At 34.7% G+C, this 20,497-nt stretch overlaps 2 protein-coding genes across 2 annotated transcripts; one reads left to right on the top strand and one right to left on the bottom strand.

Moving 5' to 3' along the window:
• Positions 1-471: 471 nt before the first annotated feature.
• LOC140448691 (uncharacterized) lies at positions 472-1,526 on the bottom strand. Its single transcript, XM_072541799.1, has 2 exons — positions 1,476-1,526; positions 472-1,377 (listed from the first exon to the last, which is right to left on the bottom strand). Exon 2 carries the CDS (start codon positions 1,333-1,335, stop codon positions 472-474), a length of 864 nt encoding a protein of 287 aa, XP_072397900.1. The 5' UTR covers positions 1,336-1,377; positions 1,476-1,526.
• A 3,025-nt stretch (positions 1,527-4,551) lies between these two features.
• On the top strand, positions 4,552-14,833 carry spn-A (RAD51 recombinase homolog spn-A). The gene is made up of 5 exons (XM_072542404.1): positions 4,552-4,784; positions 5,403-5,750; positions 5,838-6,046; positions 6,414-6,543; positions 7,613-14,833. The coding sequence occupies exons 1-5, from the start codon at positions 4,692-4,694 to the stop codon at positions 7,856-7,858; spliced, it is 1,026 nt and encodes a 341-aa protein (XP_072398505.1). The 5' UTR covers positions 4,552-4,691; the 3' UTR covers positions 7,859-14,833.
• Positions 14,834-20,497: the final 5,664 nt, after the last annotated feature.

Below are 20,497 nucleotides of genomic sequence, written 5' to 3'. Positions count from 1 at the left end.
CCATCCAATTAAGTCACTAAAATTTTTCTTGTACCACACTGTTCCCGGCTCTTCTTTCGTCACACGTAACCACGATGCTTGAGTAATACCAAGTTTAGATGTAGAAAGAAAGTACATTCTCCCATATCTAAAAGTCTGTAAGGTCTGGAAGGTCTAGCAGCAGCAATTACAGTTTTTAAATCGTTTACTGTTTGAAGCTTGGAACATTTTGCTCGTTTCTCTATAAGAGCAAAATCTCTATCTGAAGATGAAAAGCTATGACCGGAAACTAAAAATTTATGATCAATGGTATCAAAATGTCCATTAGCTACTAAGAAAATGTATAAGAAGATAAACATTCGGTTTTTCAGTTGACCTGCACAGTTGTCGCTCCATATACATAGTTTTCGCTTATAAGTTGAAAGCTCTCCTGTATTCAAGGCTTGTAAAAGACATGATGCCATTTGGTTCCCACCACGACCCGATTGTCCTTCATGCCAGATGCACATTATCCCATCTACTATATACTTGCATGTGTATTCCAAAATTGTAGCATGACAATTGGCGGCTGTAATACATACTACTATGCGTCAATTTGGGAAGCGAAAATACTTTTTGTAGATCCATGGTAATGGTACAGGTATCGCTACCTGGAAGAGTACTGCTCGTACTATCTTCTTGAAAAACATTAAGAGCTTTATCTGTTTTTCTATGATGTAATTTCAACTCATTTTTAGCTTTTCTGGATATACTAAGGTCTTTGTCCTTGCCTCTTAAAAAAAGTAAATCACAAGTCTTACAGGTGTCAACTCTAGGTTTTCTAAAAGAAAGATTTGGAAAATCCTTCATAAAAACTTTCCTATAGAATTTGTATGTTGTGGTGCTGTCAGGATGTTTTATTTTAAAAGAGTTGTATAGCTTATTAACATTGAGGTCTGGACTGAGATATTCCTTTTCGCTTTTTGAACGACTGTAGTGGCTCTCGTCCCTCGGGAAGCTATTGATGTGATTATTTACCATCTGTCTGTCATGAAGAGTATACTTAAATTTTCTAACACCTCCTCGTTTATCCTTAAAGGTTGTATGTCCCTCCTTTTTACGCCTAACAAGCGTAGTAATCTTTTGCGGACTTATAGCAAATATTTCCAAAAACGTTTTTTTACAAACTATTTTCACATTACCTTTCCCATCTGGAACAAAAAAAGCTACGGTACACTGTCGTCTACTTTCTGATGAATCACCAGAACTACCATTGCGGCGACGTTGGATTGGTAAAACTTGCAATAATCCCATGAGATAGCTGCCTTGCTCGTTGAGTTCAAGGCCATGATACAAGTCGAAAAGCTTAATTTTCATATCAACCACGTCTCTACGGCTGAATTTACATTTGCACGTGATCTAAAATAGAAAAATCTCATGATAATAATATCATATCAACAAAGCCAAAGTAGCAATAAAAAAAGTTTTAGGTAGCTATTCACAAATAGCTAACTAACCTCATTTTTTGAAATGGCCTTTCCAAGTTTTTGTAGCTTACATTTTTGTGTAATGTCGGGTTTTCCACTCAATCTAGCTTCACTGTTTTTTTCTTGGCGATATTGTTTTCTTTTTATCATCAAACGCACTAGAATCCATTTACTTTAAAACACAAATTCATCAATCGATTCTAACGACAATACGTCAACCTGCAAATGGCACTTAGATCAATTAGCACAGCACATGATCTCGGACTTACAGGCGGCACCATCTTTGGGCTTCGTTTGCAATCACTAGAGTGAAGTTAGCACGTAGATCTCATAGGGGGACATTGGCATAGGAACATAGATCATATTGATTGAATAAAAACAAAATTTTATGTTTTGGCACTTAGATCACTTAGCTTGGACACTCTTCAAGTATTGGCAGACCAAAAAAAAGATGGTGCGATAATTTAAACAATTTAGGAGGCTAATAGTGAAGAAGAAACAGGCTTTATAACCTACATACAAGAAGGAAGAAGAAGAAGAAGAAGATATATTTGATGGATAAACCTTGTTGAATTATTATGCAAAGTTTTAACTTTTATCTTTGTGGTGTATTATCCTGCTTTACTTCCTTCATTAAAATATCTGTTTCATTCAAATTTTGCTCAGTGCCACTTTATGATAACTTCCTATCTCTGCTAATTTCGGCGCTCTTACATTAACTTGGGTTACGGAAGTCCGTCTTAAGATTTCCGTTTTCATTTTAGTTACATTGCAACATGCACTTTTTAAGATGCCACAATGAGCACAGTTACCTTTTGACCCTCTTGGTTTGGAATTCAACTTTTGTTGAACGTAATCATCTAGGTAGTTTTTTTGCCAATTATGATATACCTTAATTGTCAAAATCAATTCGTTTTCGAATGCTACTGAAGAAGACGGAACACCATTTCTGTTCGACGGGAGGCCCTTTTTTAGTTGGGTAAGATATGCTATAATTATTTTAAATATATCTGTTTTATTTTTGTATTTCAACAGTATTTTTAATTTTCGACCGGTGTTCAACAAAATTTCATAAACAATAATCTTAATATCGACTGGAAACCTGCCAAATTCGCATTAGATTTCGACAATGATAAGCCAATTAAGTAATTTGATAAAAAGTGATAGCAACTTGTGGACTTTCTTTGGATTTGAAGCTGAATAATATTTAGGGATTATACAGATATTTTCCACCATATTTCAGGCAAGATTACATTCATTTAGGTTACGAAAGTCCGTCAAAAGATTTCCGCTTTTATTTTCCTTGACATTGAAACATGTCAAAAAGGTCTCACGTTTCAATTTAATTGTTTTCTCTTTCTTTTTCTAATAACAGTGATAGTTACTTACGGACTTTCTTTGCATTTGAAGCTAAATAATATTTATGCATTATACAGATATTTTTTACCATCTTTATCTGATTTTAAAAATTTTTATTGCAGATTATGAAACTGGACATGTCATACTCAGCACAATTACGTCACATTTAATTTAGGCCGTACCTACATATTCTATTTAATACTAAACTCCATTCGCTTAGCTCGGGCATATTTTGACAGATTCATTGTCGGAAACCTACAACACAACAATTCCTACTTCTCGGTATTAATAGCTCAAGTATCCTACTATTGCAGACTTCTTTCTTAAAAAAAAAGAAGAGTTATTCTAAATAGTGAAGTGTATACTAAACTCATCAAATTTTGGGTAGTATATATTTAAAAAATATATTTTAGTCGTTATAATTTAACATAACCATTTATTATATGGTGCAGATAAATAAATATTAATTGTCGGTAATTCGCAAAGTTCTATTTTATTTACTATTTAGTTTGTTTCCTATTAATATTGGCTGTGAGTACGTGTGCTTGGTTGTATAGTAATTTCCAGCCACTTTTAGTCTGTCAAAAAGTAACTAACTTCGCAAAAAGATAATTACTAAATGCACTAGACAGTTCGGACTGGGAATAGCGAACCGAGTTTATTGATATTTTCTTTGTATAGTAATGATGAAAGGTGAATCTTCGTCGTGTTCTGTGTGATCACCATATTAATAAGACAACTCATATATTGAACTACATAAAAACTATTAAATATATTATCACAGATCATAGAAAAATGTATGTACTAGCGTTGTCGCTATCTCTACTAAAATTGGACAGACATTAATATGGCCCATGTCCAAGACAAGATAAAGAAAATAAATAAATAAGAAGATTATTGTCTCGTGCCAGTTTGATATTTTGGTACATATTCAACATATTATTTAGACGCAACTATTGATTTAAATCGCTTAAAATTGACCAGAAAAATCTAACAAAAGCTTATTGGACAAGATCATCTAGATCAATGTATTAGCAACAACCTCAAAATTGCTGAACGATTTATTCTAAATAATACAAAATTAATGCAGAAATAAATCCACGAAAATGGATTCTATATCATCAGTTCAGGTTTCATCAAGATCACTCATCAATACAACAATGTTTTAACAACAAATCAAACAAAATCAGACTTTTGATTCTTACGGCAAGCTATTTTAACCTACTGAAAGTTAAGCTACATGATCTGTATATCATATAATATAAGAGAAACTGAAGTATAACTACCTATGGTCATGTATGGTTAACCAATAGTAAGCATCTAAACTAGATATTGGTAATACTAAGAATAAGTCATATTATTTACTTTTAAGTAAGTAACTGTAATTAAGACTATCTTGCATTGTACTACTTGTAACGGTTCTTTATTGGTAAGTCGAATGACTTTACAAAAAAATCAAGTAAAAACAATAAACAGAATCACAAAATAATCGGCTTTGCTTCGTCGGTTTAAACTACATAATTAAAATCTATTTACTATTAAGTCAATAAATTATTTGTATTGATGCCTGATGTTGTGTAGATGCCTTAGAATTTTATTAAAACAAGTTAGATTGTCCATCAATCTATTTGATTAGAGTTTAGAATTAAAATAGACTTTTAAAATAACGCTGTGACGTCACCACGAAAAAGAAATATTTTTAAACTTAAAAACTTCCTTACATAATGCTACATGTCATTTGTCAAATTTGCGCGTTTTTAAGAGATCGTGATTGGTCCACTACTTTCAAAATTAAGATTTGTTTTGACTTGTTCTATTTTGGATATTTTTCTTGTAGTTCTAGTTAATATATTTTGTTTATTATTAATTTTATTGTCCAATTTGACAATGAGTGTAAGTGCAGCATCAGTTGCTTCCACGGCTACGCAAGAAGAGCAAGAAGTGGATGATTTTGGCCCACAACCAATAACAAAATTAGAAGTAAGTTTTGTATGCAATGAAATTTCCAGAATATAAAAAGGGTACCTCAGTGATTTTTATTTTTATTTTATTTTGTTTTATTTACAAAAATGTAATAGTTAAAACAAATAATATAGACGCAAATGTGTCCATATTCTTTGGTTAAAGGGTTAAGTAAGGCACAAAAATATTCTAAATTTATAAAATGTCCTTAATTATCAAAACAATTTTTACAATGTTGTAAATTTATTTTAAATGAAATTCTATTCAAATTGTAAACGGGAATTTTGTTGTATCTCTAATACTATAAGTTGCATACCTAAAAATATGTTGCCAGAAACTACATCATTAGTAAGTATTTTCCTTCAACAAAAATTTTGCTACATAGCACAGTTGTGTCTATTTTGAGTTATTCTAAAGTAGATGGTGCTATGTGATAATACCAGTCTGTTTACTTAAGGATCCTGCCTTCCTCTCTTTGAGTCTCTCTTCAGCTTTGGCACTACATGATGAAACTTATGTCATAATGTAAATAAACAAAGATTTCTAGAGAGGAAAAGACAAGCATTCACACTTTCTGCATAGATATTTATTTATATAATTATATATGTATATATAGTTATCATTCAATTGATTTAGGGCAATGGAATTAACTCTGGAGACATTAAGAAGCTCATTGAAGCAGGCTACCATACTATCGAATCAGTTGCTTTTGCACCCAAAAAATACCTACTCTCCATTAAGGGTGTTTCAGAGCAAAAAGCAGATAAAATTCTAACAGAAGCAGCTAAATTAGTACCAATGGGCTTCACTACAGCTACTGAATTTCATCAGAAGAGATCTGAGATCATACAATTAACTACTGGTTCCAAAGAGCTAGACAAGTTGTTGGGTGGTGGCATTGAAACAGGATCTATTACCGAGATTTTTGGTGAATTTCGTACAGGAAAAACACAATTGTGCCATACTTTAGCTGTTACATGTCAGGTAAGCTTTAAAGTATAGTTGTCATAATATATACCATTTATAGTATATCTTTGATAATCTTGTCTGTTACCTATATATATGTTATAGTTACCTGTTGAAAGTGGTGGAGGAGAAGGCAAATGTTTATACATTGATTCTGAAGGGACTTTCCGCCCGGAACGTCTATTAGCTGTAGCTGAACGATATCAAATGACTGGACAAGATGTTTTAGATAATGTGGCATATGCTAGAGCTTATAATACAGATCACCAAACAAGTTTACTTATACAAGCATCTGCTATGATGGCAGAATCTAGGTAAGTATTTATAATTATTTGGTCAGTAGTAAAAGAAACTGTCAACAAATGGTATGTTTAAATTATTTAAGTTTTTAATTTGTATTGTCAAAGAAAATTATACTCTACTTATAGTATGTAGTAGTAAAATAAATATAGTTACCGCTCTAGGAAGAAACTATAAGAGCAAAATGAAATGTTAAATTATGACCTCTTATCCTTCTTTTGGAATAAAATTACATAAAACATATGTTTTAGTAAAAACTCCGAACAATCCACATTTTGATTCTCCCGTCATTCTGAATTTTCTACGCATTTAATCATCAGTTATTAACATTTCATTGTATGTAGAAAGTTGGTAACTTTAAAATATTGTTTTCTTTTTTAGATATGCCTTACTAATTGTAGATAGTGCAATGGCACTTTATAGAACTGATTATTCAGGAAGGGGAGAATTGTCAGCCCGACAAATGCATTTAGCTCGGTTTTTAAGGATGTTGTTACGTTTAGCTGATGAGGTAAATACTTATTTTCATTGTTCCTTTTAAACTTAAAATGTATACCTAGTCGAGAAAAACAAGGAATACAAATCTTACCTGCAAAATACAATACTAATATACAGGGTGTTCCATCTAAAAAAAAATTAGGAAATTTTGTCTTTGAAAATAGTGATCACACTGTATATTGTACGGCTAGATGTTAAACATATCCCCATTTGAAGGCGGCCCGCTTAAGTAGAATACCTTCACCTACCTAACCTGTCCCTGTGTGATAGCAAAAACTCATAACTATCATATTACGCCTACTCTTACCCATCATATACATCCTGATACCCAAACCTATACCTGAGTACCAAGTACCCATAAAACATGCCTATCGCAAGACATACGTGGTACCTTGCCAATTAAACAAAGGAAAAGAAGCATGGACACTAGATCCTCCCTAGAAGAAACCCCAGCCTCAGACCCTCGGCAACATGGCGTCCAACTTGGGACGCTTAAATTGTTTAAGCGACCCACGTGCCTTAATAGCACTACACTAGAAAACTTTGATAGGTCATTTACATTTTTATTGTCTCGAAAAAAGTGATATTTAAAAAATGATTCAGTTCAGACGTATAAAACCTTATACAAGCACTTGAGATTTTAACAAAATGTATTCAAAAATGGTTTAATATGCAGGGTGTTGGATTAGTAAAACACTTTGGTTCATTCCGTTTTTCCGACTGACCCTGTATATCTAAAATAATTTTAAATTGTAGACCTTTTTGATATACGTCAATTTTTTGTTATAAACATTTTTTATATAGGTAAAAAGAAATAAGACTTACTCACAATCAATTTATTCTACTGATACAAAGATTATTATTAAAATCAGTAAAGGAATAGTTCTTGATGGGAAAAGATATAAACAAGTAGGCTAGGGATGTAGCTTAGTTGTTAATATCTTCGTATATACGTATATACTCCATAATTTGGCTGTAACAAAAGAAAACCAGACGTTTGGCGTACGCTGTATAACGTGGATATAAACCTATATAATCGATTCCATTGCACAAAAATTATCTGTGTATTTATTGTTTTGCAGTTCGGAGTAGCAGTGGTCATAACAAATCAAGTTGTCGCCCAAGTAGATGGAGCTGCGATGTTCAATGCCGATCCAAAAAAGCCCATCGGCGGTAACATAATGGCTCATGCTTCCACGACAAGATTGTATCTAAGAAAAGGTAGAGGCGAAACGCGAATGTGTAAAATCTACGATTCTCCGTGTTTACCAGAATCGGAAGCTATGTTTGCTATAAATGCTGACGGTATAGGTGACGCAAAGGAATAAAATTATGTTTAGACGGTGTAAATATGATGTTAATATAATTTATGTATAAGTTTTGTAAAAGTTTTTGTAAAGTTCTAAAAGTTAAGGTATTATTTTCTCGATGAATTATTCGTATAATTTCTTTACATTTAAATATTATTTAGCGAAGACATTCTCCAGTGATTAATTTTTTAAACATAAAGTACTCAGACAGAGATACTGCCATGGACCAAGATATGTAGTAAGTGATATAAGGAAGTAAAGTATTATACAGGGTGATCAACTTTTGTGACAAAGTCTGTTATATCTGTTCAGTAATTGGTCAGTAAGACCAATTATCAATTTGTTTCTAACTTCAATTACTAATGAAATCTTAAAATTAGGTGTCTACTCACTAGTATCTTTCCTATTATTTCTAATAACTAGCATTAAATTTAGCATGCATACTCGCACAACACTTTACTCTGCTTTTCACTCACTCATTATACCAGTTCAAAAGGCTTTGTTCTTTTCAGCCTTCTTTCTAGGTTCGTATTGTCGAGGAGCTGGATAGCCTCGACGTTTACATGATGATGGAGTCGTTGTTCATGGCTCCCTGCAAATTTCTTAATTATCTGATTGACGTCTTCCATCTTGAGGTCCCGGTGAAGGTCGTTGTTCCTAACGTACCAAGGCGCATCTACGATGTTCCTCAGTACTTTATTCTGGAATATCTGGATTACTTTGATGTTACTAGGCTTGGCACAGCCCCAGAGTTGGCAGCCATAGGTCCATACTGGTCTCAGTATTTGTTTATAGATTAGGAGTTTATTATTTATGGATAGAGAGGAATGTCTTCCCATTAACCAATACATTTTCTTGTAGCGGATGCCTAGTTCTTCTCTTTTCTTCTTCACGTGAGCTTTCCAGCGAAGTTTCGCATCAAGAGTCATGTCCAAGTACTTTGCTGATGTTGCAATAGGCACTTGGACATCATTTATTCTAATAGGAATATTATTAATTCTCTTATTGGTAAAATTTATATGGACTGATTTATTCTCATTCAGTTTAATTTTCCATTTTTTGGTCCATTCATGGATTTTATTTATTGAATTTTGTAGTTTTTCTGTAGCTTCTTCGACAGTGTCACTTACCGCTAAGACAGCAGTGTCATCTGCGAAGGTAGCTATGGTGTCGTCTTCTAGTTCAGGTATATCACACGTGTATATTAGATATAGGACTGGACCCAATACACTCCCTTGTAGAACACCTGCTTCAATATCCTTGAGATCAGTGTATGCATCTTCTTGTTTAACTCTAAAATGTCTGTTCGCTAGATATGATTGTAATATATTTGAATATTGTTTAGGCATGAATGATTTAAGTTTATGTATCAAACCCTTATGCCAGACTTTATCAAACGCCTGTGCCACATCTAGGAAGGTTGCAGAACAGACTTTTCTTTTCTCTAATGATCTTTCAATTATAGCAGTTATTCTATGCACCTGGACAATTGTCGAATGCTTATTTCTAAATCCAAATTGATGATCTGGAATTATTTTCTTTTCTTCAATTATTGGTAGGATTCTTCGCAGGAGGAGTTTTTCAAACACCTTGGACATCACAGGTAGGAGTGATATTGGTCTATATGATGTCACCTCATTGGGGGGTTTCCCAGGCTTTGGTATCATGATCACCTCAGCTATCTTCCATAAATCTGGAACATATTGTAGTCTAAAGGCAGCATTTATTAAATTTGTTATTATAAGTGATAGCAAGTTATTTACAAAAATAGGAGCTAGCTATAAGCAAAATACAAACAAATTAAAATAACTTAAAATTATAACATAACATATCAGTCTTCAAGAGCCATCTTAAACAAAAATAAAACATTATTTCACTAAGACTTATAATAAAAAATATAAGAGATGGCAAAAGCCATAATAAAATTCTCAAATGACAGATCTCCTTTAGTCGAATCCTTATTGTCTTGGGTATATAGATATTTTGGCTTCGATTCTTCTGGTGATTGTACATAAGGCTAAATGCTAAATTTGTCAAAACTTTTGGTCGGGTCTTTGTGAAATTTGGAATTTTACAATTGTAAATAACAAAGGAATTTATTCATCATCATCAGTTGGCGCTACAGCCCTTCGTGAGCCTTGGCTTGCTTCAAAACATTCTTCCATCCTTCCCTATCGAGTGTCTGTCTTCTCCAGCCCCTCACTCCAATCTCCCTCAGATCTTCTTGTACATCGTCCAGATATCTGAGTTTAGGTCGCCCCCTTCTTCTTCTTCCGACCGGCGTGTTTAGCATAGTTATTTTAGTGGGATCATTCTCATCCATCCGCATAACGTGGCCCACCCACCTTAGGCGGTTTATTTTGATGGTCTTCACAATATCTGCATCACCAAAAAGTCTATAGAGTTCAAAGTTATATCGCGTTCTCCACAGACCCTGTTCGTTTACTCCGCCATATATGGTCCTCAATACTTTTCTTTCAAAGACTCGCAGTAACTCTTCATCTCGGGTCGTCATTGCCCATGTTTCCGATCCGTATGTGAGCACTGGGCGTATTATTGTTTTATAAAGTTTGCACTTTGTTGCTATTGGCATACTTCTCGCTCTTAGTTGAGGGCCCAGGCCAAAATAACAGCGGTTAGCCACGCATATTCTTTTTTTTATCTCGTTGGATGTGTTATTTTTGTAGTCTACCAGTGATCCTAAGTAGCAGAATTCTTCCACCATTTCTATCGTTTCGGGTTGCACCTCTAAGTTATTTTGTTGAATTCTTGATATGGCCGGCATATATTTCGTTTTCTGGATGTTAATCAGAAGTCCGATGTTTTTTGCGGCATTTTTGATACGTGTGAAAGCCTCCACTGCTTCATTTTGGGTTCTTCCAATGATGACGATATTATCAGCGTATGCCATTATTTGTATACTACGGGTATATATCGTTCCTTTTAAGTTTATTCCCGAATCTCTCATAACTTTTTCTAACGCTAGGTTGAACAGCGTGCATGATAGCGCATCTCCCTGGCGCAGTCCTCTGTTGGTTTTAAATGGTTTTGAAACTCAATGAAACATAATAAAATTCTCAAATGACAGATCTCCTTTAGTCGAATCCTTATTGTCTTGAGTATATAGACATTTTGGCTTCGATTCTTCTGGTGATTGTACATAAGGTTAAATGCTAAATTTGTCAAAACTTTTGGTCGGGTCTTTGTGAAATTTGTAATTTTACAATTGTAAATAACCAAGGAATTTATTACTGTAACATTTAAAAGGCTGTACAAAACAACCATAGGCCATCTTCTACTACAACGTGCCCCATTATATTGTGGGCATAATTTATTTACGGTATCAACACCGCTTTTTGTGCCGTTATATGCTAATATGATTTCCGGTTTTCCAGTTACAGGATCAACGTCGTCTCGATGGTGCATGGTGGAATATAATAAAACTTGTTTTTTTTATATAAAACTACTGTTCCTCTTGAACCAAACCCAAATATACTAGAGCCAATGGGTCGTCCTTGATTGTTAGAGAAATATGCAGGAATTTCTCTTATCTGATCTTTATTCAAACTAACTCTATCATGCCTTGTATTGATATCATCAGTTCGCATGTACCTTAGTAAATTTCTGAATCTCGTGATGTTCATTGGCAGTCGGAAAAGCTCTATACCAGTGCCGTCCGTTTTCCACAAGTCTGTTGTATTAGGGTGACTTGCCTTTCTTACACCTGCAAGATATAAGAGACCTAAAAGGGCACGAATTTCATCAATGTTTATTGGGTATATATCTCGATAGCGACTGAACTTCTGTTTTTCTGCTTCTATATTTTTATTAGTCCCATCAGCAACTATTTGCAACATATCAGTATCAAATAGATTGTTCCAGATATCTGAAATATCGGTTTTCTGCCTGGCACATTGTTTTGAACCCGTAAGCTGCAGAACAATATTTTCACTTCGAGTTCTGACGTTCTTAGGGGCAATATGCTTAGCCCATTTTGTTTTATCTTTGCCCAAAAAATATGGACTAATGGCAAAATCTGTCTCATCATCTAATTCCTAATTTTCCTGTACCGTATCGCTTCCCTACCAAGTTTTCTTCCACATCATACAGTTCGAGTATCAACACTGCAATGATACACAGTCGATAAATGCAGCGTTGCCAGGCCCAAAAAAATTATTTCCCCAAATTGTGTCTTAAAAGTTGCCAAATTTTGAACAGAATTCCCCAGATTTATATACTTCAGGTTTTAACAAATCTTCTCCTACATGTATGCAACCCGTGTTGCAGTGTGTGATGCCTATCATGTAGGTTACCGATGCTATATCCAACCATAGGAGTTTTCAACGCTTCTTTTTTATTTCGAGCTTCTGTCATATGGCGTATATTAATATTATACACGGATTATATGACATATTACAGAAGCTCGAAACAAATGAGAAGCGTTGTAAAGTCCTATTGATGCCGCTGTCAGGCATAGTAATTGTTTTTGACATTATTGACAGTATGACAGTCATTATATAGAGTTACAGGAAATGACAAATGACAATGCCTCATGACTCCTAAGAAGTATTGATAATTTTATTTGTTTCTTGTAAGTCGGGGAACCCCGGACCTACACAGTTGGTTTATAATAGATGACAGTATCATGGACGAATTCGTGACCCTTTGATGATTTTACGCATCAGCTGGACCCTGCTCTACCTGGCCTTTCGGCATACGACTGTTACCTAACCACTTATCCCTACGAGTCCGACACCATTTGAGGGTATTGAGGGTAGCGTGTTACATAAAGTAACACGGGGCTCCACTAACCCTCCCCCCCGGGGTCGGAAAGGTGAACGCAGTTGACAGGTTGTCGCTGAGGAGCTCTCCTCTACCACTTTTAAGTCTCCCAGGTGGGTTCGTGCCGTAACGCCACACCCTTAAAGGGGAAAGGGTGTATCAGAGACGCAGCACGTTCAACCTCACTAAAGTGGGCCGGTGACCATATCGCCGAAGCGCCCTGAGTGTGTTTCTACAAACACGACGGCTCTCCACCTCTTCATTCCTTCCCAATAGTCGCCTCTTACCACAGGCAGGGAAAATCGCCCCGGCTGTATTCTTATTTCCGCGTGCCGGACGGAAAGATGACAGTGTCAGGGAACCCCAGGCAATATCTATGTTCGCGGTAGCACCAATTCACCAAACTGTATTGAGTGTGGCCTATATGTGGAGTCAGTTACCGCGATCTTATCTTGTCGTTGTAGTACATTTAATATTCACATAATTACCGGACTTTCAAAAGTAACTATTTTTTACTAAATTTAATAACATATTTTAGCCAGTTTGATTTCCCCAGATATTAGTCATTTTAAACAAGTTTTTCCCCAATTCTGAGGAAAAATCTCCAGACCTGGCATCCCTGGATAAATGTACCATGCACCTATCAAAAGAAGGTACAGAGCCGGAGAATCTCGAAAGCTTCCGATTGGATTTAGAATTGGCCGTCATTGACTGTCACCGGTTTCCTAGACAAGCTGAGTCTAAAGTATATTCTTTTACCAAATTCCCATCAGTAAACATGAGCACGTGTTGATATTCGCCGTCTCATTCGTCAAGAGGCTATAAAAATTAATTTATTACCGTAAGCGAGACATATTCTCATGTTACAGATCCTAATTTGCCATCATTTTAAATTCAAATTGTATCGTGTTGATTTTTAAGTTAATTATATTGTGTTATATTTATGTTATAGTTATTGTTAAGTTATTTACTGGTCGTGTTATTTTTTAGAGTTTAGTTTAATTGTGATATAATGATTAAATTTCAAGAAATTCTTACACTAACAGTATCAAAATTAAATATTTTTAAAAATCATATGATACATAGGTCGTACATCAGTACGACCCTGTTTGGCTTACACGTGGTTATGTTGACGATTGGGCATTTGTAGAATGAATAGGGTTTACTAAAAGATTAAAAAGTGGTACCCAAATTACAATGAAAATCGTAACAAGTTTAACGCTGTATATTCGTAACTGAAAAAAGGTACAAAAGTAACTACCTTCTTTAGCCATAGTTTTTAAATGATTGTCAAAATGTATAAAAATCCTTGATTTTGCTAATACTCTTTAAATCTAACAACAGTAAGCCAGAACAGTGTTTTAAATGCATCACCCTGTATTTTATATCACCATCATAAAGTTCAGTCAATGTAGTTTAATTTATCCCAAGCATTTTCTATAATTTATTATTTTTACTCATTTTACTATTCACAAATATCTTGCAACACAAAAAAAATAAAATAAAGAAGAAATAAATAGAAAAAAAAAGAAAATAAAAAAATTTGGTTATAACTTTTAAAATACCCTGTATACCAGACAACTTTGTATTGTTGTAAACGAGAAAATAATACAGGTGTTTTGTTAAAAAAAAAAACATATCTTTGATGCAGTACAGTGTTATGGAAGACTCTGTATATTTGTAAGTTTTTTATATCTCCTGTAATAACAGATATAACGGATTTTGTTAAAGAAGTTCATCACCTTGTATACTTGAATATTCACCTCGATATACATCGAGGCATCATTTATTTTTTCTGGTAACTCCCTAAGAAAATATAATTTGCTTGTGGTCAATTTATGTGCCAAAGTAGAGTTGTTCGGATATTTAATTAACTAAACAAATTTTGTTGACAAATATTTTTGGAATAAAATAAGATGAAATATAAAACAAACTAATTTTGAAATTTAACGTCCGTGAAATCAATCTTCGAAGCACATCATGTCATATTTTGTTACAATTTGTTGACAAAAAGTGAAATTTATTTCCTACATTTTGATTTTCAATATCGCAATTGTCTATTGCAGTAAACTAATATAATGGTAGTAATAGAGGGAGAGAAATTCTCATTCATATGATAGTTTGTAAGACTGTGTACTAAAAAAACAGATTGTATCTGAATATGGCTAGTTCCATTTATAGAATCGATAAATAATATATTTTATTATGTAATTATGTGTTTCATTTATACTAAAGTATAATTTATACCCAAGCAAGTCCAGTTTGTACTATAAATAAAAATTAGAGCGACAATATTACCTTTGATACAGTTTTACTTAGAATACCTACCAAGAGATAATAAATAAAGTCAATGAAGCAGCTTATGAAGCACTCGGTATGATCCAAAGGAACAAAAAGGATACTCCATTGTGGTGGACAAATAATGGCATCGCTGATGCAATACACAACAAGAAACAAGCATATCAGAAGTGGCTGCAAACAAATGACCCAGATGATAGAGGAACATACGTAAGATCAAACAGAAGTAAAAAATCTAGTAACTAAAGCAAAAAATGTTTCCTGGGAAAGTAAATCCCAGGGAAGAGCTCAACAAATTTATAGGGTCAATAATATCAAAAATCATGGTATTTTTAAGGAGAAAACTTCTTCTTTATGTGCCGAGCTCGATTATCGAGCGTTAGTAATTTTGTTGACGGCAGCTCGGAAAAGAGATGCAGAGGATCTGTTAAACCACTCTCAGGTTTCTAAGCCATGGCGTTCTTCTTCTTCCGTCTACCTTGCCTTGTATTATTAAATGGAGTATATTATATCTCTCTGGGTGGCGCATAACATGGCCAAAATATTCAAGTTTGCGATTTTTAACTGTTTTGACGACTTCCGTAACTTTTCCCATCCGATTCAAAACAACTTCGTTATGAACTCTATCCACCCAACTTATTCGTAGGATTCTCCGATACACCCAGATTTCAAAGGCTTCCAGTTTCTTGAGAAGTGTATCCGTTAAAGTCCAACCTTCGACACTATACAAAAGAGTAGAGAACACATAACATCTCACTAATCTAATTTTCAGACTTAAAGTAATATTGTTTCCACATAACAGTTTCTTTATGTTAAAGAATGCAGCTCTGGCCTTCTCTATCCGTATTCTAATTTCTTTGCTCATGTCCCAGTTCTCATTTAGATTACAACCAAGGTAAGTGATACTGTTAGTTCTCTCCAGTTGTTCATCATAAGCTGTTACCACTTCCGGTTGTATAGACGTTTTACTGACGACCATCACCTTTGTCTTTGCGGTGTTTAGCTTAAGGCCATATTCATCAAACGTTGTGGTAATCCTATTAATTAGATGTTGAAGTTCTTCGTAATTTCTTGCAATTAACACTGTGTCATCCGCATATCTCAAATTATTAATATTGACGCCATTCATTTTTATACCACATTGAACATTATCCACTGCTTTATTGAAAACGAACTCAGAATAGATGTTAAATAGTGGCGGGGACAAAATGCAGCCCTGCCTTACTCCTCTTCGTATTTGAAGCTCTTCAGAAGCGTCCCGGCCAATCCTGATGTTTGCACGTTGATCCCAGTAAAAATTTTTAATAATGCGTAGGTCTTTATCATCAATACCTACCTGCTGAAGAATGGCTATCATTTCAGTATGTTTTACTCGATCAAAGGCCTTCTCGAAGTCAATAAAACACATATAAACTGGATGTCCGACATCTCTGTACCATAACCTGAATACTAAATAGTGCTTCTCTTGTTCCAAGGTTATTGCGGAATCCAAACTGTGTGTCACCAAGTTGTTGTTCTATTTTTTGGTACATCCTAGAGTGCAAAAAAGGAGAAAACGCTTTGGTGAAATCAAAGAAAATTGCTATTAATTTTTTATTTGAGATTGTAATGCTATGATTATTATCCACTGTAGACCGTTCTGATCGGTATCCACTTCGGATTGATGTAAGGAGATTTTTCTTTTCTAAGTACCACTTTAATCTCTTTGATTTATTGTTTTTTTAAAAAGTGTTATAAAATTGCTCGCGTCAGAAAGATGGATATTGATAGGCCGAATAAGTTTTGTATTCTCTACTAGAGTAGCCTTCGCGCTAACACGTAGATTTTCAATAAAATTTGGTGGTAGTCCATCGGGTCCAGTGAAGTATTTCTGGGGTTATTAAGACTTTCAATTAATTCATCAATCGTTAAGGAAGTGTTGAGTGGGCAAGCAACATCTCATATTTTACTTTTTTATGCTTCTGTTCTTTGTTTATGTTCTAAGAAATTTGGTTGGTACCGCTGATTGCTTAAATAGAATTGATATTGTTCTATTAAAAATTCTGAGATTTCTTATTTGTTTGAAGCTGTTGATCATTTGTAGTTATTGTGTCAGTATGGTCTAATGTTTTTGAACCTTTTATTTTCCTTATTTTTTGCCATGTATTCCTTATGGGCGTAGACGAGTCAATTGACGATACGTAATTGGTCCAGCTCTCCTTTTTGCTTGCTTTATTAAAAATCGAGATCTGACGTTTATAGACCTAAAATTTTTATTAGGAGTGATGTACTTCCTGTATATATTAAAAGCATATTTTATTTGCTTTAAAGCAGATGCGATTTCAGTGTTCCACCAAGAACGAGCTTTTGTGATATGTTTAGTTTTTCCTACAGAATCTATGGCTGCGTCTAAAATTATGTCGTTGGAAGACGATAGTGTAGTGTCTATATTATCTGATATAACCAGATTTGTATTTTTTTGAAAACTGAAATACTGAAGCTGAATTCTTTATATTTTCTTTACTCTTTTCCTGAAAAATTCTATAAAAAACGTAGAGATAAAAAAAAAAGAAGTGTAGTAATACCAGTATTACATTGGTTAGTGATTAGTGTACTAGTGTCTGGGGGCTCGGGAGTCCGAGACCTCAGAAACCCTGAAAAAGACATCGAAGAGGATGTCGAAAGCTCGGCGCAATGATAATTGACGCCGTTCAACCTGGAGGACTGTTAAGTTTAATATAGGCTATATATATATATATATATATATATATATATATATATATATATATATATATATATATATATATACACTCATGGACAAAAATATCGAATATTTTGGAATTCATCCAATTTTTTTTGTAGTCATTATTATTTCAAAATAATTTTAGATTACTGATAATACTCATATAGTAGGCTGATGTACTCAACTGGTTTGAAATATTTTGATATTTATTTTGACGTTTATTCAGTGGTTAGTGTAATTCGTATATTTTATCATAAAAATCCTTCTTCACGTAAAGGAACAATCATGCTATTTCGGTTATTTTTAGTTTAATTTATTAAGTTTAATTAAATATTGTTTTGATTTAACTAAGTTTAAAACAAATATCCCACCAATTTGACACTGCGATGAAGTCCAAGTACCACATATTGTAATTTTGTACAAGAAAGGATATGCACAAAATGGAATCGCACGACGTCTCAGCAGAACTGAATCTATAGTTTCGAATACTCTAAAAAGGTACCGCGAAACAGGAAATTTTGTACGAAGGCCTGGTCAAGGACGCCCAAGGAGCACAACTGCAATTGATGACCGTTTTTTGGTTCTTAATTCTACACGAAATCGTTCATTGACATCGATGCACCTCAGAAATGAGCTATTAAATGTTAGACAAGTTAATGTGAGTTCACAAACAGTTAGACGAAGATCAAAAGAAGCAAACTTAAAGCCCAGACGCCCCGCCAAAGTTCCACGTCTTTTCCAAAATCATAAAGCTCGTCGTTTGGAATTTGCAAGAACACATATTTAGTGGAATATCGACAACTGGAAAAACGTTCTTTTTACTGATGAGACCAGAATCCTATTATGGAAGCCATATGGTCAAAACTACGTCTACAGAAGAGTTGGAGAACGATTCGCCAGCTGCAGTCTCGCCCAGACCGTTAGTTTTGGAGTTGATGGCATAATTCTTTGGGAAGGTATTAGTTGGGAGGTACCTACCGTACTTGTGGAAGTGATTGGATGGATGACTGGTGAGTTTTACGTTTAAAACATCCTGCAGGATCAAGTTTTGTCATATGTTGGTTACATTGGATATGAAAGATTCACGTTAATGTACGATAATGCTCGACCACATGCCGCTGCCATAGTGAGTAATTACCTTGATGAGGTCCAAATTCGAAGATTGGATTGGCCACCGTTTAGCCCGGATTTAAATCCAATAGAGCACATGTGGGATCATCTAAAACGCAGCATACGACAAAGAAATCCCGTTCCAAATACGATAGAGCAGCTTCGGCTTGCTGCACAGGATGAATGAAATGCAATTTCCCAAGGATATGTCCAAAATTTACTTGCAAGCATGCTGAGAAAGATGAAAGCAGTAATAAGAGCTAAAGGGGGGAATACTCGTTACTGATCATGCACTTTTTTAGTTAAAACGACTTGTTTAAGCAATTTAAATTATCATTTAAGTTTAGAGTAAAATAACCTTATTTACCTAATATTAAACATTTATTTTTTTCACAATTTTCTCCGCATAAAAACTTAAAATTGTTCATTAAACATTGTTAAAATAAACTCTATTTTACAATAAACGACTCGATTGACCAGAATTTATTTTGAAAAAACAAAAATTTGATACTTATTAAACTGTTTATTCGGGCTGTTGGGCCGTTGTCTTCTGTTGAGATTTGTTCTCGACGTTTCGCCAACACTAGGGGTTGGCATCTTCTGGAGATGTTGATGCTTCGCTTGTAAGCAGAAACTGACGACGCGTTGTACTACGGAGGCAATATTTATAATTCCCACTCGCCTCCCCTCCACTGGTTTCGGCTTGAGGGGGCGTGTCGTTGTTTATAGTAGCTTTTCTATCTCCGTGTTTGGCGGGAAGGGCGTTTGTGGATTTTAATACTGGTATCCATGTTTTGTTGATTTTTAGTCCTTCTTCTATCCTATTGAAATTGTTTGGGTGCTTGTATATTTCCACCGCTTCCCGATATAACCGTGGGTAGTATTGTGAAGTTTTGTCCAGCATCTGTGTTTCTTCAAATAGTATTCGATGTTCTCCGCTTCCCAAAGCGTGTTCGGCAACGGCAGATTTGTCGATATGTCCTAAACGACAATGGCTTTTATGTTCATTTATCCTGGTGTTGGTGTGTCTTTTTGTGGTTCCCACATATACCATTCCACATGTGCATGGTATTCGGTATACTCCGGCCGTTGCTAATGGGTCGCGTTTGTCTTTTACCGATCTTAAACAATCCTTGATCTTCTTTGTAGGTCTGAAGATGGTCTTTATGTTGGCTTTCTTGAGTATTCGCCCAATTCTGTCCGTTACCCCCGATATATAGGGCAAGAACGCTTTCCCTTTACATTCTGTTTCTTCGTCCCTTCTTCTAGATACGTTGTTCATCGCCTTGTGTATTTCTATTCTGGTGTACCCATTAGAGGTGAGCGCTTTTTCAATATAAAGAAGTTCACTTTGGAGATGTTGTGGTTCACAAATTCTCTTCGCCCTCTCTGCCAAAGTTTTGATGATACCTTGTTTTTGGCTAGGATGATGATTTGAGTTCCTGTTTAGGTATCTGTCTGTGTGTGTAGGTTTTCGATACACTTTATGTCCTAAGTGACCTTCCTTTCGATTTACTAATACATCCAGGAACGCTAGTTGTTGAGCTTTTTCTGTTTCCATCGTAAATTGAATATTTGGATGTAGTGTATTTATATAAGCCAGGAAATCGTTTAGTTTTTCTGCTCCGTGACCCCAAATCACAAAGGTGTCATCAACGTATCTGAACCATACCCTAGGCTTGTATGCTGAGTCCATTATCTTCTTCTCTAAATGCTCCATGAAAAGGTTGGCTACGACCGGGCTT

Source organism: Diabrotica undecimpunctata, chromosome 8 (genome assembly GCF_040954645.1).
Source record: "Diabrotica undecimpunctata isolate CICGRU chromosome 8, icDiaUnde3, whole genome shotgun sequence".
Taxonomy (NCBI): domain Eukaryota; kingdom Metazoa; phylum Arthropoda; class Insecta; order Coleoptera; family Chrysomelidae; genus Diabrotica; species Diabrotica undecimpunctata.
The sequence above is the reverse complement of the archived record's forward strand: the minus strand, read 5'-3'. Positions and strand labels throughout refer to the sequence as shown.